Below are 26,821 nucleotides of genomic sequence, written 5' to 3'. Positions count from 1 at the left end.
TCCGCAGGACAGTCCGTATCCGCAACCAAATGTCCTCCCAAATGAGAAGAGTGACCTCGAGGGCCGGCATCACAGCTCCCCTGAAAATTCGCCTATTGCGCTCCTTTCAAAATCCCCACCAAGTGTAGATGAGCCTGCCACTAATGGTGCGTCTCTCATCGTTGTTGTGCCCACGGATTAGGGATTTCTCAAGGAGGGGGAGGAGATCTGCGAGGTGACACCGCTCCAAATTTCACATACGATCATTCGTACCATATTTTTGTGCATTTAGCCCTCGTGGTATTTTTAGGGTATGTGGATTTCGTGGGGCCAACGTGCCCAGGTCTCTCGTGGTATTTTTTTTCAGGGCCAAATGCAAAACGGACGCTGAGCTGTCAATACCAAGGTACAAATATGACACGGCCGTCTAGTCGGAAATTGTTTCCTCTTTCATGTACTGTCGTGGTTTCTGTGATTTGCCTGTACAAAGTGCATGCAGTTGTGTGAACCGTAATTACTTTCCTATGTACTCCCTCCGTTCCGAATTTCTTGTCACAGCCACTTCACAAAAACCTTTTTACAAAAACAACCTCAGAATTAAAATAATTACAGCCCAACAACGGAGACTTCGGGATTCAAATTGTCAAGCTGCTCCTCCTCCCCTTCTCTCGTCGCGATGCACCACCGGATCCGGGCTCGCCACCATCGGATCCGAGCTTGCAGCCATGAAAAGATGGCTTTCTTGGCACGAGGCGCCGGTGAGGGGAGCGCGGCGGAGAAGAACGGGTAAGGCGGAGGGGAGCGACGCAGAGAAGAGTGGGGAAGGTAGAGGGGAGCGTGCTGGGGAGGGGAGGGAGAGCGGCGGAGCGGGGTGACATGTATTGACATTTATTGACATGTGTGCGCTATTTTTCCTAGTCTCGTCATGTATTGACATTTTCCTGTTTGTTTCGTGCGCCATGGGCTTATATATGCGATGCTTTCATATTCATTGAAATTCTTAAGAGGAAATGCTGAAACGGACATTAATGTATAGCACCATTGTGGGCCGGCTCAGGGTGGACGCAAGCCGAGTTCACCACGAGGTGGCTCAACCAGACTCGGCGCGGAGGGCAGACGAGCCGCTCCACCCAGCTCGGCTCAGGCATCGACGTCTCAGATGCCGGCGCTCTGAGCAGGAAATAGGAGGTGATTTCGAATGCTACAACGACAAATGACAGCGCGGACGTGGTAGCGGATACCCTGTCAGTCTGCACCACATAGCACTCTCCCTCGCTGGAGTTGGCCGTTGACAGGGTGTGTTTCTGTTTCTGGTCCCTGGCCATGTTCCATATCGCGCCCGCGAAGAACAACCCCTGTAACTGAGCAAGTAGCAGCACGTCTGTCCAAACAAAGCTGCCAGCGGCGGACTCAAGGTGGGGGTGGAGAGTGGATGGAGAGGGTGAAGAGACTGCGATGCAACTCGAGGGAGGAAGGCTCGGTCTGTTGCTCTAAACTCTAAAGTAACCTTAGAGCATCTCCACTCATCCCCCCATATGGCGTCCGGTGCATGGCCATATAGGGAGGTGCCGGTACAAGCAATTCGATTGGTGTGGAGCCGGCACCCAGCCACATCATCCAAACGTCGCCCCCCCTAAATTTGGTTTGTTTCGCCGACAATGGTGACCCGCGCTGCTTTTTAGCTTCATCCGACGTTCCCGGTAGCTCCTCGGCTGAATTTATGGGTCACGCCGATTTCTTTTTGTTTTAGAGGGACGGCCTGGGTGAGATTTTTTGACGCCGACGCTCCTATAACCCGTTTGGGAGGTCTTTAGGGGCTAAGTGGAGATGCTCTTAGCCTCGGTCAGTTTTTTTTTTTTGAGGAGATAGCCTCGGTCAGGTTGAATAGTGGAGTTGGACGGTCCGTGACGTGCTTAATTGGGCCGTGGCAAACGCTGGAAACTTTTCGGGCTGCAAGATTCTTCACCTCCGAGTCAAATGCAATTGTGATGACGTTGACCAACCTTCGTCATGTGATGCAACTATTTGCGTCACTAACCGCCCAGTCTGATTGCTTATCGATCGTCCAAGCTCTTCGTGCTGATGCAGGTGATAAATCAAGTTGCTTTGCCACAGTTGAAGAAACCAAACTACTCTCCAAGAATCTGGATATCTCTTTCGGTAAAGCTAGCAGGTATCAGAATTCAGTGGCATATTCTCTGGCTCAGTTTAGCTACAGATATAGAAATAGGTCCGATGGCTTTCTTCTCAAAGCTGTCCCGCCAGTCGCCAGATGTTCTGCCTGATTTTGTAAGGTATCAATATGGTCACAAGCTGATCCAGCAGCGTGGCTGCTTTTCAAAAAAAATTAGCCCCCGAAAATCTCACGGACCAAAGCTCTCAAATACTAAAACTCGGGGATAAAAAATGGAAGAGTAAAATAACAGTCACTGAACTCAATTCTCAATCTAATAACTGTATTATGAAAACCGAGACTTATAATCATTCAATTTGAGTAAATGTTTCACGTACGGTCGACCCCCGTCATGCGATTAGAAGAAAGAGTACTGTACAAAAGGATCCAAGAAAGATTCCGGGACAAAGAAAAAAGAACAAGAAAGAGCACATAAAAAGAAGCCTAATCTTCCCGATCCGCACAGAACACGCCCTTATCCGCAACCGAATGTCCTCCCAAATGAGGAGAGCAACATCGAGGGCCGGCATCGCAGCTCCCTTGAAGATTCGTGAGGAAATATCCAATGCTCCCACCCCTTTAGGTGCCACCGTGCTTCCAACGCATAGCACGGTAGCACCCCTAAAATATTTTCAAAAAATTTAAAATTAATTGAATGGGTTCATAAGATATGCGTCTATCATCTTGCAAAGTTTCAAATCCAAATTCATTATTAGAAAAACAAAAAAGACAAATTAATTGAATGGGTTCATAAGTTTCACATACGGTCACTAGTATCGTATTCGTACCATATTTTGTGCATTTAGCCCTCGTGGTATTTTCAGGGTATGTGGATTTCGTGGGGCCAACGTGCACAGGTCTCTCGTGGTATTTTTTTTTCCAGGGCCAAATGCAAAACGGGCGCTAAGCTGTCAATACCGAGGTAAAAATACGATACCGGTGACCGTACGTGAGATATTTCGTCAAGTTCAAGGACTGTAAGTCATGAATTCCATAATACAGTGACTAAATTGAGTTTTCAATTAAGTTCACTAACCATGAGTGTATATTACTCAAAAAGAAATTCACTCTTAAATTAAAGGAAAACGGCTAGGTAATGGAAAACAAAACAAATACAGGGTCTCGCCTTTTTGCTTCAGGCCCAATAGGGAGCAGTTTACTGAGTTAGCAATGTCATTTTAGGATTAAGCATGCAGACTTAGACTTAAGTACTCCCTCCATCCCATAATTGTTGTCTCAAATTTGGTCAAAAATAGATGTATCTATTTCTAAATACCGTCTAGATACATGTAATATTTCGATAAAAAATATGAGACGGAACGAGTACTAAACATGAGCACAAACAAGGATGAAAAAAAAGGCGATTCAGCGGGTGAGCTCCAGCGGGTGCCGGGCGGTCGGCGGCTGCTGTCTCCATGGCAGTGGCTGAGGCAAGGCGTCGTCTTGCTATGCTCTCGTGTACCAAACTTGTGTTTTATAGGAGTGGAATTATCCCAATCTTGGAATGAGGAATATATTTTAAGAGTACAGCACAATTTTTTGTTTGGGGGGAGTACACCACAGTTGTCTTTTGCTTCTGTAGAGAAGTTGAGGAAATATATTACCTTCAAGAGGCTTCCTGCAAATAGTGAATAAAAAAAATATAGCCTTGCCTTCAAGAGGCTTCCTGAAAATAAAGCATAGATGTTTGGTTGAGTTGTTTTATCAGTGGAGACAAATTATGTTTTTCGTTGCTCGATCTTTACTTTAGAAGGTGACCGCATTCAGAGTTGGGAGAGGGATGCCGCGGTAACGCTGCCTACCGCCGGTCGGTTAGTGACCTTTGGAGGAGACCATTCAGGACCGCCCCAAGCACGCTAAGTGGCCGGCTCATCTGCAGTTGGTGGGAAATTTGAAAGGAATGGAACCGTCGTACTTTCAAAGCTCAGGCCGCTTCCTTTCTTTTACCCCCACCCCACCATTGGAAATCAATTCTTTGATCGAATGACCGTCTAGAATAGTGAATACGTGATTGTCACAGTTCAGTTTTTTAAACAGCACACAATCTGTGAGCTCATGGTAACAGAATCATCTACTCCGTATAACATTGTGGTAAATTTATTTTTGTCATAAGCATGCAAACATGATCACACATCCGCAACCAACGATTCAGAATTATTACTGTAGTCCAGACTCCAGTAAGCCAATTTACAGTAGTATTCCATGCCGCTTCGCTCCTTTAACACATCACAATTCACAAGTGAGAACGTGCACCTTTGATTTACAAATTCACACCGCAATAACGGAGCCACCGAGCTTTCCAGTACCAAGACTCAATTCGGTCTCAGAGCTTGCTGGAGACGGCGATGTGCCTGGTCCTGGGCCGGGCAGGCGCGGGCTCCTTGGGCACGACGACGGTGAGCACGCCATTGTCCACGCTCGCCCGGATCTGCTCCACCCTGACGTGCTCCGGTAGCACCACCTCCCGCGCGAACTCCGGCTTCCCGCGCTCCGCCACGTGCCACACGGCCTCCTCGTTTTCCTCCTTCGTCTCCTTCGCCGCGGCAGGCGCAACGCCCCTGACGCTCAGCACGTTGCCGTCCTCGACCTGGATCTTGACGTCGTCCTTGCCCAGGCCCGGGACGTTGATCCGGAGGACGTGGGAGGTCGGCGTCTCCACCCAGTCCATGGCCGCCGTGGTGGACGACGGCCAGCCGGCGGCGGAGGGGCGGGCGTAGAGGAGGCGGCGGAAAGGGCTCCCAAAGAACAGCTCTGCCATTGGGGATCGGAGACAATCAGCTATTCGGCTGGGTTGGAATTGGGAATCGTGTCACTGGAAATTCGAATTCGAGTGGGAGCGTTTCGCGATCAGGGCAATTATATAGCGTAGGATAAATTTGCGTTGGAGACCGTTCGGCAGATGGTTCGAGAGAAATGGTGCACAGGAGGAAGCTTCTCGAGCCTGGTTTTGCTGCGCGCGTCTGTACTCGTGTGGAACATATTTCGGCGGCTGCTAGAAGTCTCTCATTTGTCCTTTTGCGCACAAACTGATCGAGCAGTAGTGCTGCCTCGAATTCTCTCTCCGAAAAAGTGGTTCAATATAATGTGGTTCACATCAAAATAAATACTTCGTATAGTAAATACTGAAAAAATTGGGATGAGTATAATTTTACCTGTCAAGATTTCGACAATGCCCACTAACAAAAATCTCCACACTGTGAGTGAAAAGATATCTGATAGCCAATCAAGTCTCATCAGATGGCACCGAAGGGAGCGACAATTTAGTGCCGTCAACACTCACACATGGAGGGATCACGAAGAGAGGAGCATTAACCCGTGACAAAGTTGGCAGGGAGGGAAGCAATCCTGGAAAACGTCCAGTACACTGGCACCAGCAATTAGAGCATCTACAGCCGGCCCCTCATAATGCGTCCGGCGCTAGGCCAATTGGCGGGCATCGGCGCACCCTTTTCGTTTGAGGCCCAGCCACACACCACAAACAGCGCCCCCCTAAAATACAATTCAAACAAAATTTTGACGCCACTTCGCAGGCCGGCCCACACAAAATATCGCCCAAATTCATCACAAGTTTCGGCGAAGAAAATAAACATCAAACTAAATAAAGTGAAATCACTCAGTCCCTTCCTCATCCGCCGGCGTTGAAGGCACTTCGGAACTCACCGGTGCTGTAGAATTGGCCAGAGTTGCTGTTTCGGGCGGTGATGGCGCCGATGGCGTAGAGGTGGCCAGTGCTGCTGTGTCGGGCGCTGATGGCGGAGTCGATGACGCCAGCACTCTCGCTTCGGCCAAAATGAGTCTGTGTTGGCCGTTGTACCATGCCTTCACCTCAGCGTCCATGCCGGTGCTGTCGCATGTCAAGATCAACAAGTCCTCCCGTCTCTTCTTCGCCGCGACATTCGCCTTGAGGATCTCGAGCTTGTCATCTTGTTTCTTGATCACCGTTGCCCACCGTGACGCTGCAACCTCCTCCCTCTTCGCGGCGAGATCCTCCCTCTTCGTGGCTTGTGCGGCGGCGGCGGTCATGCACTTCTCGATGCATGTGTAGAGGCGCTCCGTGGCCGGCGCTGCATCCCTCGCCATCTTTGCCTTCTTGTGGCCGATGGGCCGGCTTTCCGATGCCGTCGAAGGAGCGGCTTTTGGGTCGTAGGAGCCGTCCTTGGACTTGGCGAGAGCATTTCGCTTCTCCATCCACTTGTCACACGTCTCAATTCTTGTGAAGACGTGGATGAACTTGAACTCGACGTCGCCGTTGTCCTCTCGGTAGGCGGTGAACATGGCGAACGTCTACAAGAACCGGCATAGGAAAGAGGCCCACGCCGCAGAGGAGGTGAGGCAAAAGCGTTGGGGTTGAAACCGCCGAGTGGATCGGTGTCGGGTAGTTTGGCGAAAACCGCGAGAGGGACGGCGTGGCATTCCCATGGTTTTCATGGGGTGACACCGACAAAATGCCTGACGGCGACGACGAAGAGCTCTCTTGGCTACCGCTGCTCCAGTACTGGCCGGAGGGAGGCAGCGGCGCCGCCCTGCCAGCCATGGTCGTAGCCATCTGGGCCGAGGCCGCGACCCTCCGCGCCTCCATCTGCCGTACAATGAGGGGTTGCGTACCTCTTCGGCGGCATAGCTTTTGGGGCGGCGGCGGCGGTGGAGCGAGGGACAGGCGCTTTGCGGTGGTGTCGTCAGCGAGAATGGAGGGAAATGGCGGGACTGGTCGTCAAAGGGGGGGGGGGTGAGTGGAGGGAAAAGGGGGCGCCGGCGAAAATTTGGAGGGAAGTTTGTATTATCTCGCCGACATGTGTGGCTCGCATTGCTTTTTGGCTTCAGCCAGCGCCCCCTGCATGTTGGGTGCGGCCTGGGGGCGCCGGCTAAATTCTTGGGCTGCGGCGGCTACTTTTTAGAATGGGGGGGGAGGGGGGCATTGGGCTGGGTGGGTTTTTGGGCGCCGACGCTCCCATTTGGCGTTTGGGGGACCTTTAGGGGGGCGGCTGGAGATGCTCTTATCGACAATTCGACACTGGCAGAGACAGGTCGGCAACAAAAGAAAAGCATATACACATGGCCTCTAAAGCCTCTTGCCTCTTAGTGTGTAACGGCTGCATCGGCTAAGGAAACGATCAATCAACAACATGCCGATCGATCTGCCAAACCTATCTAAAAAGAGAGTAAATTTCAGAAAACCACATGTTTTGGGGCTAGGGTTTCAGGAAGACATAAGTTTTGGGGTTTGCAACAGAAAACCACATGTTTTGGGGTAATTCTTTTTTCCAGAAAACCTAAATGACCCGGATTAGGCACTTTGCCAGCGAAACTGATGGATATGGCCCACTGGTAAGTCGCCACGTCAGCCGATTTATCTTTCCCCCGACCCTTTGTCTTAGTTTGTATTTGCACCCACCTCTAAATCACATCTCAAAAAACAAAAAAACAAAAAAACAAAAAAATTACCCAAGCAACCCGATGGGATCCTCCGGCCTTGCGGCTGGGGCAGGTCGCCGGCAGCAGGGCTGGTGTAGGAGGAGGCAGCACGGGGGCAGGGGCGGGTCGCCGGCGGCGGGACGGGGCAGGCGGATGCGGCGTGGGGCGGGCCGGTTGCCGGCAGCGGGCTAGGGCAGGCGGAGGCGGTGCGGGGCGGGGGCAGGCGGAGGCGGCGCAGAGCCCGACCGGTCGCCGCGGCGGTCCGGGGCGGGCAGAGGTAGCGCGGGGCAGGGGCAGGTCGCCTGCTACGGGCAAGGCAGAGAGGAAGAGGAGTTCCATGGCAGAGTAGGTGCTGGTGGGGAGAGGAAGGAGGAGGGAGAACTTTGTGAATACAGTGAAAACGAGGGGCTATGTGAATAAATTAGATAGACAAAAACTGCCAACGTGACGACTTACCTGTGGGCCATATCTGTCGGTTTCGCTGTCAAAGTGACTAATCCGGGTCATTTCGATTTTCTGGATATATTTTTTACCCCAAAACATGTGGTTTTCTGTTGCAAACCACAAAACTTGTGTTTCCGTGAAATCCTAGCCAAAAAAACTGTGATTTTATGAAATTTACTCTAAAATTCATCTGATCCTACTGCACGTACGGCCAAGGCATACCCTGAGGCCTGAGGTATATATTTTCCTCTGTCAACCGGTGACCGATGCAGCTTGGTTGGTTTGTGGAGGACGGCAGTGTTGCTCATGGTGTGGTGGTCGTCTCAGTGTAACTTTTCCCTTTGGCAGTCTAGTCTTCGGTTTCCAGTGTACCCCTCGGATGATCTTTTGTCAGCGGTGGAACAGCCAGCCGATTAGTAGGGTCTCGGCAGAATAATATATTTTTTACAAAGGTTTCGTTAAAACAAATCTTTGACAAATAATAATTTTGTTAATATGTAATCTAAAAGAAAGAAAACCACAATTATCACCAAGAAATTGTTAAAATGAATCTATTGATATAAACTGCGTGTCTTTAAGAAACACATTAATAAAATAATTTGCATACTTTCGACATACTCCATGCATCAAACTTAAAAAAAACATAAATAAAGTGGTTATGGTTGATAACACATTATGCTTTGAATTTACAAATCGGTATATGTACCTTTTTTACTTGATTGGCACGCGGTTCACGTACTACAGATTAGATCAACGCTAGCTGGTACTAATAAAACATTGCCGTCCTCGGATGACCTTTGCTGCCCTACGCTGACTCATTAGCAATGATTTTAACAGTACCAAAAGATATCATACGATGCATTTGATCAATTTTCATAACACCTAATGATGACAACCCTTCTCGCTCTCACAAAAGCTGATCGAAATCATTCAGCTCCCCAACCGCATTACTCACCAACATATATCTATATGCCACGCACGGCAGTACACAAGTGGTGAATTACCTCATGCAAATTAACAACATTTTACATGAGTCCATATCACCAACCATCGCTATCAGATAAGATAACAAAAACCTCTCGGAGTACATGAATCATACATACATATATATTGGTCACTTGCACAAATATATAGTTTACTGTTTTAGCTTAATTTTTTTTCTTATAGTGCGTAGCAGCTGGGTGCTGGGATCTTCAGCTCCTCGCTACATAGACGAACAGTGCCAACCTTTCAGCTTAGGCCATTGCAGCATGGCTTCCCTTTGTTTTTTCTCCCTATGGCGACACGATGAAAGAGACCCTAAAAGATAAAAAGGAGACACTAAAGCAACGCCCAAGCCAAAAGCCACCGATGGATCGGATCTGAGCTGAGTGGCGACCATCCCTGCCGCAACCCTTAGCTTAGCTTTTGCCTGCATATGCATGGTTCAGGATTTCAGATTCAGATAAAAGAACTTGATTCATGAATATATATACCATGAACAAGTGTTCTCGTGATCAGAACACTGTTAGTGACTGTTTGGCAAATTATGCTAGAAACCAGAACTGCACTATGTGCTGGCACGGTGAAAAACCAAGTTTTGTTTCAGACGTTTTGCGTCGGGATTGTAACTCTATTTGTGATCGATTAATGAAGGTTTTTTACCCGAAAAAAAACAAAAAAAAATCTGAAGGCTGTTAAGAGTGTTTGACGACTGTAGGCTCAGATTTAAGACTTACCGTCGAGATTACGAGCTCTTCTGAGGAAGGATAGGAAGATGATCAAAATGGCGACTGCTGCCACGAGGCCGATGATGATTGCAATAGTCTTCCCGGATCCATCTGATGAACAAAACGGAACAGCAGCTTGCTGTCAAAATCAGGTTCATTTTACTTCATGTATATGTACTGTGTTTGATCTATAATAATATACTCCATACCAGTAGCTTTGTGCAAAGTGGCCTAGTACACAATAGTAAGTAAAAGGTTTAAAGCTAGCGTGCAAAGCAGGAAAGGCTGAGCAGAGATATACCGATGATACAAAGCAGAGCAGTATCACTTTGTGATATACTGGTTCAGAGCAAGCTTAAGGACAACAAGAAAGTGAATCCACATGAAAGTCTAGCTAAAAGTTCAGATAAAGAAAGTGGGAGGCAAAGAAAGTCATTTTTGGTCTCTCTGATACCTTTGCTGCAACTTGGACACACCATCATTTGTTTCTGATTCTACTTTGCTTCAATCATAATTTGCTTCTACTTAAATAGGCCATTGTTTGGTAGTCATATACAATGTCTAGCTATGTACATTATTGTCAGTGGTAACTGTAGTATAAACACTGTAATGCAATTGCAGTAGGCTAAGAACGTTCTACGTACTTGCATCTGAATAAACTGAACGTTCTACTTGGTGCTCCTAATCATTGAAACCATGCATAGGTAGACACTATTGCCTAGTTTATGCCGTGCATTTTCACAGAAGGCTAGGTGTATAGGAGTCCTAAATTTCAGCAAAGTTTGCTCTCACGGCAGGTGGCAGCAAAAAGCCAACATTAGTCAAGTTTTTTGGATCATTAATTCAACTGTATTGTCACTACCTAACCATCATGTCAGTCAAATTGGGCATGTTTGGTTAGCTATCGCACAGTGGCGCACTTGATTGCCTCAAAGCATGGCTTGCCACCTTTGTTTTCCTCCATAATCTGACTATCTGAGTTTTGGAAACAAAAAAGAGACTACGTTACTGTTTGTGGGCTAAAGTCACCATATCTAACCTAAATCATAACCATTCTTAAGCATGTGTTAGATTTACTGCAACAATTGTAGTTACTTCGTTATCGTTAGTATTATGATCCACATCGTTGGAGGCGGTTGGATGATCATGGTTGGGCTAGCTTCAGAGGACACTGCTGCACCATAGTGTGTGGTTTCAGACAGAGTAATAGATGGCCTAGTCGAGATGGTGACTTGAACCCGTTTCATATCTTTTGTTGAAGCGCTGTCGTCTATAAGCAGATTTTCTAGACTCTGGTTGAACCCAGCCTCGATCATGGTTGAGCAGCCGCTCCCTAAGACAAGACTAACCGGAGTTCTCCCTTTTCAAAATTATACGTGCAGCTATCATGCATCATGATACAGACACAAGCAGGATGTACCCTGCGAGGATTTGAATCATGGATCTATTTTCGGTAATGGGCGATCATACTTAAAAATTTGATCGTACGCCTCTCTCTCAAAAGAAATGAAAGATTGCATCGTACGCGTACGTGTTGCAGCCCTGGATTGGTCCAGCTCAGCTTTTGCAAGATCCAACAAATATACCCAGATTTCCGTAAAAAGTAACCGGACGTGGCTCTCTCGAAATCAACGCAATTCCATCAACCATCCGTGCCGATGTGATGCCCGGAAAAAAAGATCCATGCTATGCAATCATCAACAGCTAAAAGCTCTACAGCAAGTGGAAGCAAATTAAGCAGGAGTAATGGCGATACGTAGGATGCTTACCGCTGACGTCGCCGTACGTGGTACGAGGCACGAAGCCATACGGGTATCCATTGCCCGGTCCCGCGCCACCGACGACACCGACGCCATTGCCACCGCCACCGACGACGGTCCCGCCGGCGCCGGCGCCTCCATCTCCACCCGAGACGCCGTTGCCAACGCCACCTCCGTTGTCGTTGCCAGGCGCGGCATTGGAGCCGGACCAGAAGCGCGCGTAGCACTTGCCAAGGTACGCTTCCCCAGCCGAAGCCTTGCCGCAGCCGGCCTTGAGCTGCGACGCCGCGGCGGCGACGCACTCGGAGCAGGCCTTGTCACCAAGGTCCCCCACGCACTGCGCCATGGCCTGCACGTTCCCCGCCGCGCCCGCCCTGAACGAGCCCGAGCCGGACTGGAGCGCGGCCAGAGCCGTGTCAAGCGATGCCGCGACGCCCCCGGCATCGGCATCGGCGCCGCACTTCTTGAAGAGCACCGTGGTGTCCTGCTTCCCCAGGAACGAATCGTTCCCGTAGCGGACGAAGCATGCGCGCAGCTGCACGGCGCCCCCCGCGGCCGAGTTGCAGAGGGAGGAGAGCTTGGTGACGGCCGCCTTGGCGCACACGCCGCAGACGGCGGCGGGAAGGTCGGAGCGGCACTGGTAGAGCCCCGCCAGCTGGGTGGTGGACGGGGAGGTGTACTTGGCGTACGGGGTGGAGCCCGCGCTGTCGGTGAGGGAGGAGAGCGCCGTGTCCACGTCTGCCGCGTACTCGGTGCCCGGGGCGTACCGCGCCTGCGAGCACCCGGCGTACACGAACGCCGTGTAGTCGTCGTCGGCGCCGCGCGCGCACTGCAGGACGAGCAGGGCGGCCAGCAGCGCCGTTTTTGCGAGAAACCACGACATGCTTGATGGGTTGGGCTTTCTCGGATGTGGTATACGTTGGGGAGTGTTTGATGCTTCGGTAGGCTTTGGAAGCTCAAGCTTGAGGCGGCGAGCGAAGGGAGTGGGGAGGGTGGAGCTTTAAAAGGGTTTATGATGAGGTAACTAGCCGGACCCGGAACAATAATACAGGTTACGACCTAGTACGACTGTCGCTGCTAGTCTGGTCTCGGGAGTGTACCAGTACGTGTGAGCGAATGCGTTTTCTTTTCATTTTTTGGCCTCCGTCACAATATTCAGTGATTCGCAACGCTGGACATGTGTCAGTCGAGTCGACTTGTGTAGTGTAGGCCAGTGGTGTGGCAGTGATGCAATGCTGCCCTCTTTTTTCATTAGGACGTCCACTGGCACTAGAACAAGAATGTGGTGCCCGCCATGTTACGTCCCTGTGATCACAGCATACGTGTTCTTTTTTTCGATATATAAAAACTCTGCCTCCGTGGGAACATGGCACGGGAAAGTTTTTCAAAAAATAATTCGAAACGTGGTTTTAGCGTAACCGCGGCAGTGGGTAAACTTTGGGAGATGCTTGGGCCGGCTTTTATGGGCCCAATCTCAATCTGATTATTGGGTAAACTTCGGCACTGTATTATTGGATTGGACCCAATGTCAATCTGATGCGTTCCAGATATTGTGACACAACAACCCGCTCGGGAAAACTTTGGGAGATGCTTGGGCCGGCTTTTATGGGCCACATTTTCGCCGCATTGCCGAGCCAAGCTGGTCTCCGGAGCCGTCCATCAGGACGGCCCAGCAAGGGTCGGGCACGAGCATCGGCCAGGCAAGACCCGAGTCGGCCCAAAATTGTTTTGCGCCGTGTTGGGCGGTCCCCCGGGCCTAATGTTGAAAAGTCCTGGCCCGACCATGTTTCGTGTCCGGTCCGTGACCCTAAAGCCTGTCGTGCATTTCGTGCCAGGCCCGGCAATTTTTTCATGACGTGCTCATGCCAGTCCACGGGCCTAGAATGGAAAAGCGCCTGACGTACCGTGGGCCTCGTGCCTGGGCCGGCTCGAATTTTTTTGCCTTGCCGTGTTTCGGGCCGGGCTTTTTTCCGTGCCTCAGGCCGGCTCAAAGAAGCCCGGCCGGATGGCTCCGCAGTCCTCACCTGCGCCATCTTCCCTTCCGGCCTTCCGGGGCCTCCTCAGCGGCCAGCGTCCATGCCCATGCTGTGCGGGTGTCGCTCTCCCTCTCTCTGTCCAACCCAACCTCCGCAACGCCATTTCCCATGATCAACTGTACTACGAAGAACCACAAGCACCACGACGCTGCCTATTTGCTTCCAATTTGTCACAACCTACCTACGGAATGCTCAGATGCGGCCTATTTGCTTTGCATTTGTCCTGAATCTTGGCCAAGGCTTGTGGCCCTGCGGGCTGACAGTGCTCGAATTGCGCCAGCAGGTCCACGCCGACATTGTGAGGTGCAGATGCAAGTCCATTGACATCTAGCAGAACTCACTGAACCCTGATCGAGGTAGCAACCGCTGAGGCGATCTGGTGGTCGCGCATAAGGTGTTTGATGGAATGAGGGAGAGGAATGTGGTTTATTCAAACAGCCCTATTCCGACACGTGTCAGTAGGGGTTAGAGAGTCGAAGAGAGGAAGAAGAAAGGAGACCCATTGATTGCAAGATTTGGTCACTGCGGGCAGGGAAGGGAGAAGAGAAGATGGTAGCGGGGGATCGATTGACAGGTATGCATGCCCCTTCCTCACCCTTCTATTTGTGTTCCACTCAAGTGAAACATGGCATTTGGGAGACAAATTAGATGCGAATAGTGGTGGTGGATAGAGTAGACAGTGATGATATTGTAGAATATCTGTCCGAAATTGACATAGCTCTTTCATGCTATGCTGTTGTGGGCAAAGTACAAATAACAGAGTGGCGAAATTTCAAGAGCTGTGGATCAGAGGAGCTGAAGGCTAAATCTGAAGTTTCCATGTTCTGTCCATTTGCAATATATCTAGATACTCTCGTAAATTAGATCATATCTTTGTCCCTTAGCACGTAAGATGTGCACCCATTTGGACAGTCTCCGAGATTGTACTTGTTAATGACTTAGTCAGGAGTGGGATGCACATTAAGATCTGATGGAAATTTTGGTCTAAAGTTAACACTGTTAGTCCAAAATGGATGGTGATAATGTGCTTGGTTTGTGCTATAGATAGAGCTGAGAAAGCTTCGTGCTATTTATTGGTACCAAGGTGGGAGTTGTGCTACTACAAGTATAATTTTGTCTTCAGAGAATCAGGATGAAGTTCAAACTTGCGTGATAGTTGGGGGGGGGGGGGGGTTAAAACTGGACTTTTTCCGTGAGAGAAACATACGCTATACCTACGGATAAGAATGATAAGGTGTAAGGAAATACGAGTTTATCTAGGCCATATCCGGATTCATGATTTTCCAAAATCGTGAATCAGCACTAGTATTGGTGGATAGACATAAGGATTAAGGATATGCATATGAGAATAGGTATGAATGTGGTAGGATATGGATCAAAAACAGAACGACTTGATCACGCTAACTATAACTAAGATATGCATCTGCAACAAACAATTGTAGTTTACAAACTGCAGCTGTGATTTTTTTTTAATCATGGCCAAATTATAACGTGAACGGGTTAAGGTAAAATAACTTACAATGCGAATTTGTAGTTTAACGTATGCATAGAAGCACATAGAAAATAAAACAGTAGTTTCTCATGTAGACACCCCAACATCGCTGCGTATATAAATTTCAGTGAATTTCTACAGCCATCATATTTATGCCACAACTATTGAGAAGGTGAAACATTTCTCCTTACATTTGTTTAATACTTAGGCACAAGCAAATATGCTTGAACAATATATATCGTATTTGACTAGCTAATTTACACAATACGCTTTCCAAATGATTTCATTGACAAAGCCCTTATATGTTATAATGTTATAGCCCATCACATTTCACTTTGATAAGACATCCGCTCTTCCTCCAACTTGACAAACAAACTTCCATCATATATACCTCTTACACTATCCTTGTGAAGAAAGCCACGCTTATCACTTGCAAGTTTGTATGTAAGCCCCCATTCCGTTTCAGGTGCCGACCTACATTTATAACACATACAAAATTAGGCAAATTTATAATTCATAGCTTACCATTTGACTCCACCAGTGAGTTTCTTACATGCTACTCCAAAGGACACATTTAGATTTACATTAGAATCTACTCCCTCCGATCCATAATAAGTGTCTCAGATTTAATACAAAGTTAGTACAAAATTGTACTAAACCTGAGACACTTATTATGGATCGGAGGGAGTACATGATAGCATCATATTGCACACCTACATTAGTTCTATCACAAAGCTGAAGTTATCTCAAGAACTGAATTCACAAATTGCGAAGTGCGAATGAAAATTTGGTCAAAAAAAAATGCCAATGAAAACTACCATGATCGAGGGTCTAGTGGATCTCGACTTGCTAGGATCATCTCCTCCACCTCCGAGGATGTCAGGGCGTCTTGTCTGACTTTTGCATGCTTTATGAATATTTCCTCAAACTTTTGGGGAACAAACCTGCAGCTTGACATGTTTAGTATATGCATAGATTTGAATAAACTAAGTAATTAAATAAACACAACCTATCTATCTCACTCGAGTAAAAGAAGAAAATATAGAAATATTGAGTAAATTGTGCAGAACCACCATATTGTCAAAGCTAATGTGAGACATTGTCAATTCAAGCATATGCTATAAGTGTGACAAACTGTACATTTGTGCTGGATATTAGGACATATCCCCACCTTAAAACACCATAGGTTAATGAGATGATTGATCATCCTACAAGATTTAGCCTCCAAACCCAGAACAGATTAGGAGAAACAAAAATTGAAATTCGAAATGAAATGCAGCATTTATTTTTGTTCCTTTGACTTTTCGGCATGTATGGTGGTAAGTACTAGATATATATGCGCATAAGTAGGTAATTTGTATTACCTTCCTTTAGCATCTAAAGCACCTGTATCACTTCCATGCATTGCTCTGTGGATTTGGTCTATGTATATTGCCACATGGGGCAATGGTGCATCAACCTGAATAGAATAACAAGATTGTAAATACCATTTTCGGTATCTAGAGGCACACATGTATGTCTGTGTGAGAGTCATACTGGACTTGTTATTGGACCAAGAGCAGCATGCACGGAGGAGGCGAAGTCTCTTGAAAATGCAACATCATAACCAAGCGCAACAAATCCTACAAGGCAAAGTATATTAGAATAATAATTAACATAGACTAAAATAATGGTTATGCCACAAGGATAAGGAGCAGTCGGCGCCTCCATCCGCAAGTCACCTTGATTCTCAAGCTAGGATAGTATCAATTATTTACTCCATAGCTTATCTTCAAGTTTGTTAGTGCTTGCTCCATGCCCCTATGCTTAAGATTTGGCTTAAGCTTTGCTTTTCCAATTCCCTCTAAACCTATATATTTAAGCATCATTCAGTTATCAATTAACATATGAGAACATAAGGCTCTCATCCCAAGCTAGTGATTTGCGCCCTCAACCCAAAACCCACACCGAATGTTACCTGAGAATCTTGCATGTGACAAACACATGGACCATACAGTGGCAATTTAGCCATATGCAAAACTGGTTATTTTTGAAACATTGGAAAATCCTAATTAGCTTATATACATGTAGCAGTTGTGCTAGAAGAAAATATAATGGTAACCCTCTTCTCAAATTTAGTATAGTAAATATCAAGAAAATATTAACACGGCAAACAAATTAACTTAAACAGCCTTAGAACCATTGTTGGTATTATGTGGCACAAGTAGAGCTTCTGAATTTATTCCCCTATTTACGATCAAACCCTCCAGTTGAGCTTATATTCTGCCCGCCAAACTATAGATGTGTCGTTGTATTAAAGAACTCTAGATACATATGATTCTGAACTCTCAACATGAAAGAAAATGTTGCATAACCAGTCACCTTCAAATGTTTCTGATGGAGTAATAATGCCATCCTTGTTACGGTCGAAAAAAGAGACATGTTTCTGGAGTGCCGTCATGTTAGCAGTATCAGCATCTGCTGTTGCATGCCCCCCTAACAAATATATTAACGATATTCATGACAATAAACTTAGGCGATAACAATGGTTTTGCTTAAAGGGTTATGTATCAGAAGCAGAAGAGCAAACTGCAGCATGTATGAAGGACTTACAGCTACAGATCCATAGAAACAGAAGAATAGTCACCGGTGGTAGCTGCAGAGAAGCCACTCCCCCTTCCAACAATCGTCGCCGGTTCACCATCATCGACGGTTATTGCTTCTGCGGCTACGTCGAGTGTGCACCTCAGAAATGGCACCGGACGTCCCTGTTTAAATAGCTCAGGGAAGAGCTGCATACGAAGATGTCCTCTTTCTCTGTGTAGTATTTCTTTGGAAACAAAGTAGATATTTGTCCCTGAATCCCTGATGCAGTTATGATGTGCACGGCATGTGTATCAACTATCAGTTTTTCTTTGATACAGACTCCCTGTTATATATTGCAATTACGAGAGAATAAATTGGAACAGGATGAAACCACATGTTGCTAGCTTCTCTTTGGTGGTCCTTGTGTTTGCTTGGCAGAAACTTGACCACAACTTAATAGGAAATGGATGGAGTGTATAAAGAAAGTGACACACAATTAGAAGAAAAACATATCTGCAGTTCCCTTCTTTGAGCAATATACTAACTGCTACTCCCTCCGTCTCATATTAAGTGTCTTTTCATTACATGTATCATAGGTATATCCATATTTTGGCAAATTTGAATCACTTAATATAGGACGGAGGGAGTATGTTTCTGTGAAAATTACTAGAAGCTAGTAAGCAGACTTATGAACTGGAATCAATGGAATGGATAAAAATGATTCCGAATCGTCAAGCCAGCTGTTCGTGGAAACCAAAACAAGAACGTGTAAAAAGAAAAGGAAGAGAAGGATATAAAACCGGAAACAAATTCAGTTGCACGTCACAGTAATTTGCAAACAACTGCGTATCAACAAACACTCAGAATCAACAGACGGCCTTAATTTACTGATCCAACGCCCACCAAAAACAGTTGGACACCATAATTTCCAAATACTTGCACATAATTCTAAGAATGTTTTATCATCTCTGTTCTTTGCATCCTCGGCGTCCTTGCTAAAGAGCAGTGCTAACATCTCTATTGTCCTAACTCCAGACGAAAAGTTGCCATCCTTTGAAATCTTTACTAGTAGTGGATAAGCTTTTGGAGCCGGAGCAGGGTAGCGACTTGACCCGATACAGGGGGTACAGTCCGAATACAGGGGTGGACACGATAGATTGTACAGAACGTTTGATGTGTTTAACGGTCGTCTAAACATGGGGTTTTGTCGTGTGTGCGGGCGCGCTTATCATGCACACACGCGTAGGGTGTGCGAGCTATAACCGCACGCATACGTACATGAGGGTGTGTGGGCTATAACCGCCTCTCTTTCTCCGAAGTTTGCAGCTCTTTACCTGCCTGGGCATGCTTCTCGAGTATCTCCTCAAACTTGTCAAGAACAAACCTGTAATTTGGGCAGGATTGTTAGCTGTAAAGTTATGCAGCCATCTGCTCTATTGCATATCTTTTCTACCTCTGAATAAAATACGTGCTCTTATTTTTTTATCCTTTATTTATTGTTACACTGAAACTAGTTCAAGAAAGCCAGAACAGTGACAGCAAATACCTCGAAGTTGTATTGCTGCCTTCCATTTATTTAGCCAGAGTTGGTACTGCCATTCGTCAATATATAGTTGGAATTCACTATATCACAGCAGCATTCTCCAGTGCATGCTATAATACAAATCTAAGTCCTAAACAACTGATATCTATTAATGCCATCGCATGCACCTCGGGGGTTTACATTAAGTTAATTATTGAATGTGTGGCACTGTGGCATCACTTGCTTCAGAGTTTAGACAAAGGACGGAAAAGAACAAATACAACACGACAGTCCCAACTGCTTCACTTAGAGCATTTTCAATAGATGATGTAAAATAAGTTTTGTGCCAAAAAACCGTTTTTCAAGGCACAGGGGCCAAAAACACCACTCCAACAGATGTATAACTATCCTGTACCCTATAATTTTAGAGCATGCCATAGAAAACTGAGACAAAGTGATGTATATTTGCACGCGAAGGTAACCGACAGTGAATCTTCACCCGCGCAAACCCCCGCCGCCGACAGCCCACCTTCCCGACAACCGCCGGCGACCAAAAGAGAAGGAAATGGCCCGCCGCCGCTGTTCCCCACCATCTACCAGACTCGGCCGCCGTGGATCCAGTTGCCTCTTCGGCCCGTCCAACGCGGATCCGGCCGCCCTTGACCTCGGCACCCCCACTCCGCCGGTCTGCCTCTGTCCCCGCTGCTCCGGCCGCCCTCGACCTCGATTCGTCGTCGGCGAACACCTCATGCAACCCCTCCCTTCTCCTCCGGTCCCTCCGCTGCCGCCGCCCCGCCCCCGACCTGCACCGCAGCCGCGGCGGCGAACTAGCGGCAGCGATTCGCGCCGCCACGGGCCGTCGAGCTCCCGGCGGCCTCCAGGTGCCCAATTCCGCCTCAACTCCCACGACTCCTTCCTCCTCTCCCCCTCCGCCGCCCCTGCCCCGCGCACCTCCCCCCGACTCCTTCCTCCTCTCCCCCTGTGCTGAATGAAATTGAAATAGTTTCGTTTATTTTGTTCAATTGAAATAGTGCCGACTGAAATTCCATAGTTTCGTGTATGGTAGTGCATACACTTAGCCTCTGTTGTAAGTGCAATAGTATGAACTGTCAATTTTCATGTCTCGATGGTTGAATGCAATAGTATGAAACAGCAATTCAGGCTACCTGAAAGTGTTGACTTGATTTTTTTTTAACAGAAAACGTGTTGAGTTGATTACTGCTTGTTGGAACCAATTTCATGGGAGAAAATGATAACTTCAATCTGAGTATCTATGTTCATCACATGTTTGTGGATTTACATCATCTTGATTTTGTTGGGAACGCGGTATGCTACGCTAGCACAAAATAAAAATTTCTACCGCTTCCGTCCGGATCAATGCTGTAGATAATGGATCACGAGATTACCACTAGACGCGCAGACCCATAGCGGAAGTAGAGTCGATGTAGCGCGTTGATGCCGAATAGTCGAACAGCCTGCTCCTCCATGCTGATCCCACGAACAGTTTGTCCAAGCGTCGCAGGTGCAGCGCCTCTGAGGTATCCACACGTACAAGGAGGAACTCCGTGCGGCGGACTGTTAGACCCGATCGCAAGGCTTTGGACATGGAGGTGTGACGGCCGAGTCTAACTCGCATCTGCACTGTGTAACCCTAACCGGGTACGCCTCCTCCACTTATATAGACCTCCCTGGTGTGCTTCAACACTTGAGGCCCGTTAGGAGTCTAAGCCCGATACAAGTTGGATCCGATCCAATTCGGTCACATCCCCTTAAGCGTGCGACCCTACAGGTTCACGGTCAGACGGACACGACTACGAGCTCGGACTGCGGGTCCGAGTAACACCTTACTCGTCCACTGGCACCGACTCAAGTCGATAGTTGGTAGCGGCGCCTAGCAGCACGTGCCAACTCTCGAGTAACCACAAGGTATATTGCCGAACCATACAATGTATCACATGCAACATTCCTTTTGCCTCACGATATGTGTGTCGAGCTCAAGGCGAGTGCTTGTCATCCTTGTGGATAGCTCGACTCTCTCCTTGTTCTTGTGATACAGATTCCCGAACGGGTTAACACTTAACCCAAGTCGCATGGCCATGCTTTCCGAATCTGATCACTCGAGAGGGCCCAGAGATATCTCTCCGAACAGGAGGGGCAAATCTCATCTTGATCAACCGTGATTCGCAGCATGCTTCTCAGCAAACCTGAAAGCTATCTTTATAACCATCCAGTTACGAAGTAGCGTTTGGCAACCCCTAAGTAGGCCGATTCACATCCCAAGCTCATGCGATGACCTCAGGTCTAGGACTAGCATATACATCGTACTTGAGACTAACAAATGACAATCATCTCGTTGTGTCTCAGTGCGGGTCTGTCCGACTCAACAATCTCATTGTCGAGTCCATGCTATCAGTCGGCAACACCTTGTCCTATGACTTGTGAAACATAGTCATCATACTGATTCACATTGCTAGTTTAGGTTATGTGTCCGCATAACCTCAATGACCAAGGACCATTAGAACAACATCATAGAATACATAGTCTCACAAACAAATCACGTATTTATTGATACATATCAGTGATGATGTTCAAGGACAATAACAATAACTCATGAATACATGAGAAATAACATCATCACATGATTGCCTCTAGGGCATGTCTCCAACAGATGTTTGCTAATGCCCTATTTTACATCATCTGAAATGGCTCCTCTATTTTAGGGCATGAAAAACTGCAAAACTGATGCCCTATCCTAAATTTGCAGTGTCCTATTTTACATCATCTGTTGGAGATGCTCTTAACCTTCCGCTTCATATCGAGTGAATTTGCTGTCGCGCATCCATGCCATAAAAGCGGGGCAACTCTTTCGTTTTGTTTGGGAACTGATTTCTGTTTTGTTTTTTAATATAAGGTATATACCGGCTGCCATGTTTCTAAAAAAAACTTGATTGTATACATCGATTGATGCAGAGCGAGGAAGAAATGCCCTTCTTTTCGAAAAAGATTGTTCCCAGAAAATAAAATAACCCCTTCTTCTCGGTGTCTTTGGGCATTGGTGTTAAATTGGCTTGGTCACACCTTTGTCGTTCCCTCGTAGTGGGTTACGAAGGCCTCAATCAAAAAGTTGGTGGACGAAAATGAGACCATTAAAAGATGTGGCTTCCATGACAATGCTTGTGTCATCAGAAATTTGGAATGAGAGGAATGTTGCGTTTTCCGTGAACACTCCACATTGCTCTCGATTATACTTGCAAAGTTAAAACTTGACGCCGCCAACTGGGTATCCGCGGCCGTAAAACGGTTAGGTTCTTTGATGTCGAGAGAGTAGGGGTTTTTTTTTGGCACGTTGCTTGCCTTGTTTTTCTTTGTCCGTGCTCATTTCTCTAGTCGGTTGTACATTTACTCTCTCCTAATTAATGCATCCAGGCAAATCTTTTGCCTCTGTTTTGAAAAAAAAATCTAGGAGCTAAGCAAACAAGGAGATAATGAACTTCCGAAATTGGAAATGGATGGAGAGAGGAGAACCTCTGGAGGCTAATAAGAATGCACATACCTTGAGGACAAAAACGAAGAATCGGACGGCAAAAGGAGGAGATGCAGGCACATTTGGTTCGGCAAAACATATTGCATAAGAAATGAATTTCGATGATCACGTCAGCTGCTTATGGAAAACAAGCAAGAGTTACAATAGAAGGTAGAAGTAAAAAAGGAAATCTGAATATAACACATCCCATTTTGCAAATAATTGCGACATCTCTACAAGCAGGCTCTCATATCTAGCTGCAGGAAAGATGAACAGAGAAACACACAAAATCAAACTATGGCGTTACTTTACGGACTCAGTGACCACACTCAGAAGCAACATAATTTACAAATACTTGTGCACAATCACAAATAAGAGGGGATATTTGCATCATTTCTTCTTAGCAGACTCCTTAGCTTCCTTCCTCTCTTGCTCCAACTTTACAAACAGGCTGCCATCATAGACTGCCCTGACAGTCTCCTTGTGAAGATATCCTTCCTTGTCTTTGCACAGTGAGTACAGAACTTTCCACTCTGTGAAGCCACCCACCCTGCAATGTTGGTTCCCCATATTAAAAAATGAGCTCGAATAGCACTACTTAAATTTCCATTGTTTCATGTAATTCATATAATTTAAAACTTACCGTCCTTTCAAATCGTTAGGCTCTCTGTTTGCCTGAAGCAACTCCTGCAGCTCTTTGCCTGTTAGGGCATCAGGCCTCGTATGGGCATGCTTCTTGAATATCTCCTCGAATTTTTCAGGAACAAACCTGTAATTTGGACAGTCAGTAAGGTTAGCAAGTATGCAGCCATGTTAGTCTGCATTATCTTCGCTACCGTTAGGTAAGAAAGCCAATGCTTTAGAGTTGCATTATTGTCTTCCTTTTTTTTCAACCGGCAACATTCTCTAATCTCACATGTAGTTGGCGATGCCTTGACCTCATTCATCTCACATTGGGAAGTAGTTAATTGTTGAGTGTGCATCACTGTGGCATCTCTTCCTTCAGAGTTTAGACAAAGTGGAAAAGAACAAAGACAGCATATCGCTCCCAGCTGCTTCCCTTAACCTTCTCTTTCATATCAAGTAATCAAGAGTAGTTTTTTAGTCACAGAGGTGGCACAATTATTGTGGTCTCTTTTTGTCAGTACCAGCTCGCATCTCTCTCTCTCTTCATTACTTTGCCGTTGATTGTCTGCCATTTTTTATTTCAGCTAAAGTATCTACCGTAGAGTAGTACAGTCAGAAGCGATAATCGCTTATAACAAAACAAGATGAATTCCTGCACTAGTGGCAGATCTCTCCAAGGGTGATAAGCACAAAGTAATACTATGAGATAGTAGTAGCTAGTACCTTCCGTGGGAATCGTACACGCCTGAATCGCTCCCATGCTTGCCCTTGTGGATATTCTTTACGTAGATGGGGAACTTGAAAGCTGCAGCCTTCTCGTTCTCCTGCAGCAGGAACGCGACCGAGTATTAATAGTGGAAAACTCGACTCGATCGACACCTCTGAATTAATCGCGATTAGCTTAATTTGATGACACGGCTTGGAAGATCTGTTGTAATAAAGTCAAAACTCCAAAGAGATGAACCGGAAAGCAAAACATGTGTTGGCATGTACATGTCCTCACATACGTTAAGAATAGAGCTGTCTCTCTGTGCCACTAGTCTTGTCGTGCACTGTCGAAAACTCTGAACCACGAGATACGCGATTTATTTAATAATTTTTATATTACTGGTATTTAGTTTCTGAAAGATAATGGTTTGTAGATGACGATGTGGGGAAGTCCCTTGTATTGGAAGAGGAATATAGACTGTCCATTGTTGAAGTTAGGTGGGGCCATTTTAAACACCTGTACTTGAATGCATGTTACCAATACCCTGATTATAAAAAAGGAAGCTAACTGATTCCTCTAAAGTTTCTTTGTCTCGTTGTAGAGGGGAATGTATAACTAATCATTGGCAATTTATCAATCTCCTTGCATGCACACCTGAACCCATTCCAACTCTGACGACCCACATGAAGTGTTGATCAATCATGTTACGTCGTATACTTCATACCGCGTTCGATCGTGTGCCTGCCAGCACGAGATTGCTTGTGCCATTTCTGTTTATGCATGTGCGTATCTGCAGATCTATAAAAGCACGTTTTGTACTATAACCAACTTTGCCTATTAGCGTAACCTCACGATGTGGAGTACTACTACGTGGTAAGCATTAATTACACGAAATTTTGCTAACTTGTGTGGGTCAACGATATAACTACGTGTTGCACATTAACGCGGGACTATTAGTTGCCAAGTCATTGGCAACAAGTTTAATATGGTCAAAGCTCTACCGTCATTGACCCCAAAACTAGTCGCCATGTTATGACTTCGTAAAGCAATTTTTATTCCACCGGCCATTGATCTAGTTTATGCTCTGTTCGGGTACTGAAGACCAACTCAGCAGAAGTAGCCAAATTGACCCCAACTGTAGGCAAATTAACTAAGTTCCGGCATGCACCAAGAAGGCATGAACACTAGTACTTCCTCTCTTTCAGTTTACCAGGTGGCATTTTGATCATCCAGATATAGTAGGGGAAAAGGGAAAGAGCTTTACATACCGGTATGGTCTTGGGTCCGAGCAAGCCGTTGATGAAGACGGCGCTGAATGCGGAGAGCGCGACTCCGCACCCGATCGCGCGGAACCCTGCAAATTAAGCAACACATGAGAGTCATACAATGCCGATCTCACGCGCGCATCAAGGAAAATCAGGTACAGAAGCCACGCGAAGCGTGGGGGGAAGCCAACATTTCGGGAACGAACCGTTTCCTTTCTTACACGGTGATTTATTACACGCGAAACTCCGTGTCCCAAACAGGCTCTGTTGCCATGTATGGACAGTACTAGTAGTACTGCCGGAGTACTGTATAGCACTACTATGACAATATTTAATTTTTTTGCTCGGTTATTATTTATTGCAAAGACAATATGTGAAGAGTCAAGTCACCTTCGTAGGTCTCGGAGGGGTAGATGATACCGTCCTTGTTCCTGTCGAAGAAGGCGACGTGCCGCTGCAGCGGCGTCAGCTCGGAGTTGTACACGTCCGCCTCGGACTCCTTCTTGATCCCTGTCCGCAGCACACAGAAAACAACCGCGGTGAGCACGACCGCCAGAGGTTTTGCCGCGCCTCTGAGAGCGTGCAACAGAGCCATGGCTGATGATGATTGGGATCTTCTTCTTCTTCTTCTTCTTCTCTCTCTCTCTCTCTCTCTCTCTCTCTCTCTCTCTTCTTAACAAAATTAAATGGGGAGCTCACCTTCGGTGTTTGCAGATTTGGAGGCCATGGATTCCGGCTTCGGAGGGGGGGGGGGGGGGAAGCTGCAGGGAGTGCGATGCACGCACGAATAAGGTGGTGGGCACTGGGCAGGGGAGAGGGAAAGCCGGAAAGGGGAGGAGACAGCGAGAGAACAGTTTTTCGCGAACCGCGATGGCTTGTGGGCGGTGCACTGGTATCCTATCCCCGGTCCGGTGGGTTCGTGGGGTATTTGTACCCGATTGGTGCCCTGCGAGTGGGGCCCATGCCAGGCTAAACGCCGCCCCTTTTTCCTTTCTCCCCTTAATTTTCCTCTTAAATTAGCTCCGCGACTAATTAATATCCCGGTCCATCGGGGTTTCCTCGACGTTCGCGACGAAGCGCTAGAAGGATTTGGAAGGGTGGCGGACGTACGTCGGCCGAACATCATATGCCCGCCGTATCTTCTTGCCGATCATAGCGTGTCGCGTCGACGCCTCTGTTTCCAAGTTTCCAACCAAAGTTCCTTTCGCGTCGCGGTACGCAAAAGCGAGATTTCGTGCTTAAAACTCAAGCCCGCACGCACGGACGGATCACTGATGAATCGCGCCCCCGCGCGTGTGCTCCCCTCACTTTTTTTTTCCTTTTTCTATGGCCAAGCTAAGGAAAGAATGATACTACAACTGAAAGGAGGGCCATCGCCCATCGGCACGCCCCTTGACAACCGTACGAGGTCCTTCTGCGTCTGCTCCGTGTGGATCCCACGGCTCTGAGAACTTGTCGTCCCCTTCAACTGAAACCACACTGGACGACACCTGGGACCATTCTTGCCAGTCCACGAGCTTTGCCTGCTGTCCGTAGGTAATTCCGTGGACCAATTACGCCCCTCGCCTCTCAGCCGTACGTTACGGTCCCTGGTACGTTTTGTTG

At 47.0% G+C, this 26,821-nt stretch overlaps 4 protein-coding genes and 1 long non-coding RNA gene across 7 annotated transcripts; 1 reads left to right on the top strand and 4 right to left on the bottom strand.

The window, feature by feature from the left end:
- Positions 1–4,224: 4,224 nt before the first annotated feature.
- Positions 4,225–5,053, bottom strand: LOC100843335 (16.0 kDa heat shock protein, peroxisomal). The gene has a single exon (XM_003563948.4). The coding sequence runs from the start codon at positions 4,908–4,910 to the stop codon at positions 4,476–4,478; it is 435 nt and encodes a 144-aa protein (XP_003563996.1). The 5' UTR covers positions 4,911–5,053; the 3' UTR covers positions 4,225–4,475.
- A 3,812-nt stretch (positions 5,054–8,865) lies between these two features.
- On the bottom strand, positions 8,866–12,478 carry LOC100845552 (cysteine-rich repeat secretory protein 12). Of its 2 annotated transcripts, XM_014900494.2 has the most exons (3): positions 11,487–12,476; positions 9,727–9,828; positions 8,866–9,419 (listed from the first exon to the last, which is right to left on the bottom strand). In XM_014900494.2, exons 1-3 carry the CDS (start codon positions 12,358–12,360, stop codon positions 9,409–9,411), a joined length of 987 nt encoding a protein of 328 aa, XP_014755980.1. In that variant the 5' UTR covers positions 12,361–12,476; the 3' UTR covers positions 8,866–9,408. The 2 variants fall into 2 exon arrangements, with proteins under 2 accessions (XP_014755980.1, XP_024312573.1); XM_024456805.1 differs by lacking the exon at positions 8,866–9,419 and having other exon boundaries at positions 9,716–9,828; positions 11,487–12,478.
- Positions 12,479–13,487: 1,009 nt separating this feature from the next.
- LOC104581592 lies at positions 13,488–17,963 on the top strand. The gene is made up of 2 exons (XR_729619.2): positions 13,488–14,087; positions 17,546–17,963. It is a non-coding gene; the product is annotated as an uncharacterized LOC104581592 (long non-coding RNA).
- Positions 15,124–17,810, bottom strand: LOC100843034 (probable peroxygenase 4). The gene is made up of 6 exons (XM_003563947.3): positions 17,598–17,810; positions 17,367–17,480; positions 16,542–16,627; positions 16,370–16,464; positions 15,824–15,949; positions 15,124–15,479 (listed from the first exon to the last, which is right to left on the bottom strand). Exons 1-6 carry the CDS (start codon positions 17,689–17,691, stop codon positions 15,329–15,331), a joined length of 666 nt encoding a protein of 221 aa, XP_003563995.1. The 5' UTR covers positions 17,692–17,810; the 3' UTR covers positions 15,124–15,328.
- A 4,739-nt stretch (positions 17,964–22,702) lies between the features above and the next one.
- On the bottom strand, positions 22,703–26,127 carry LOC100842731 (probable peroxygenase 5). 2 transcript variants are annotated; one of them, XM_003563946.4, is made up of 6 exons: positions 25,916–26,127; positions 25,607–25,726; positions 25,220–25,305; positions 23,966–24,066; positions 23,259–23,384; positions 22,703–23,165 (listed from the first exon to the last, which is right to left on the bottom strand). In XM_003563946.4, the coding sequence occupies exons 1-6, from the start codon at positions 25,941–25,943 to the stop codon at positions 23,006–23,008; spliced, it is 621 nt and encodes a 206-aa protein (XP_003563994.1). In that variant the 5' UTR covers positions 25,944–26,127; the 3' UTR covers positions 22,703–23,005. The 2 variants fall into 2 exon arrangements, with proteins under 2 accessions (XP_003563994.1, XP_014752457.1); XM_014896971.2 differs by lacking the exon at positions 25,916–26,127 and having other exon boundaries at positions 25,607–25,898.
- Between the last annotated feature and the right edge of the window lie 694 nt (positions 26,128–26,821).

This window comes from Brachypodium distachyon, chromosome 1 (genome assembly GCF_000005505.3).
Source record: "Brachypodium distachyon strain Bd21 chromosome 1, Brachypodium_distachyon_v3.0, whole genome shotgun sequence".
Classification (NCBI taxonomy): domain Eukaryota; kingdom Viridiplantae; phylum Streptophyta; class Magnoliopsida; order Poales; family Poaceae; genus Brachypodium; species Brachypodium distachyon.
The sequence above is the reverse complement of the archived record's forward strand: the minus strand, read 5'-3'. Positions and strand labels throughout refer to the sequence as shown.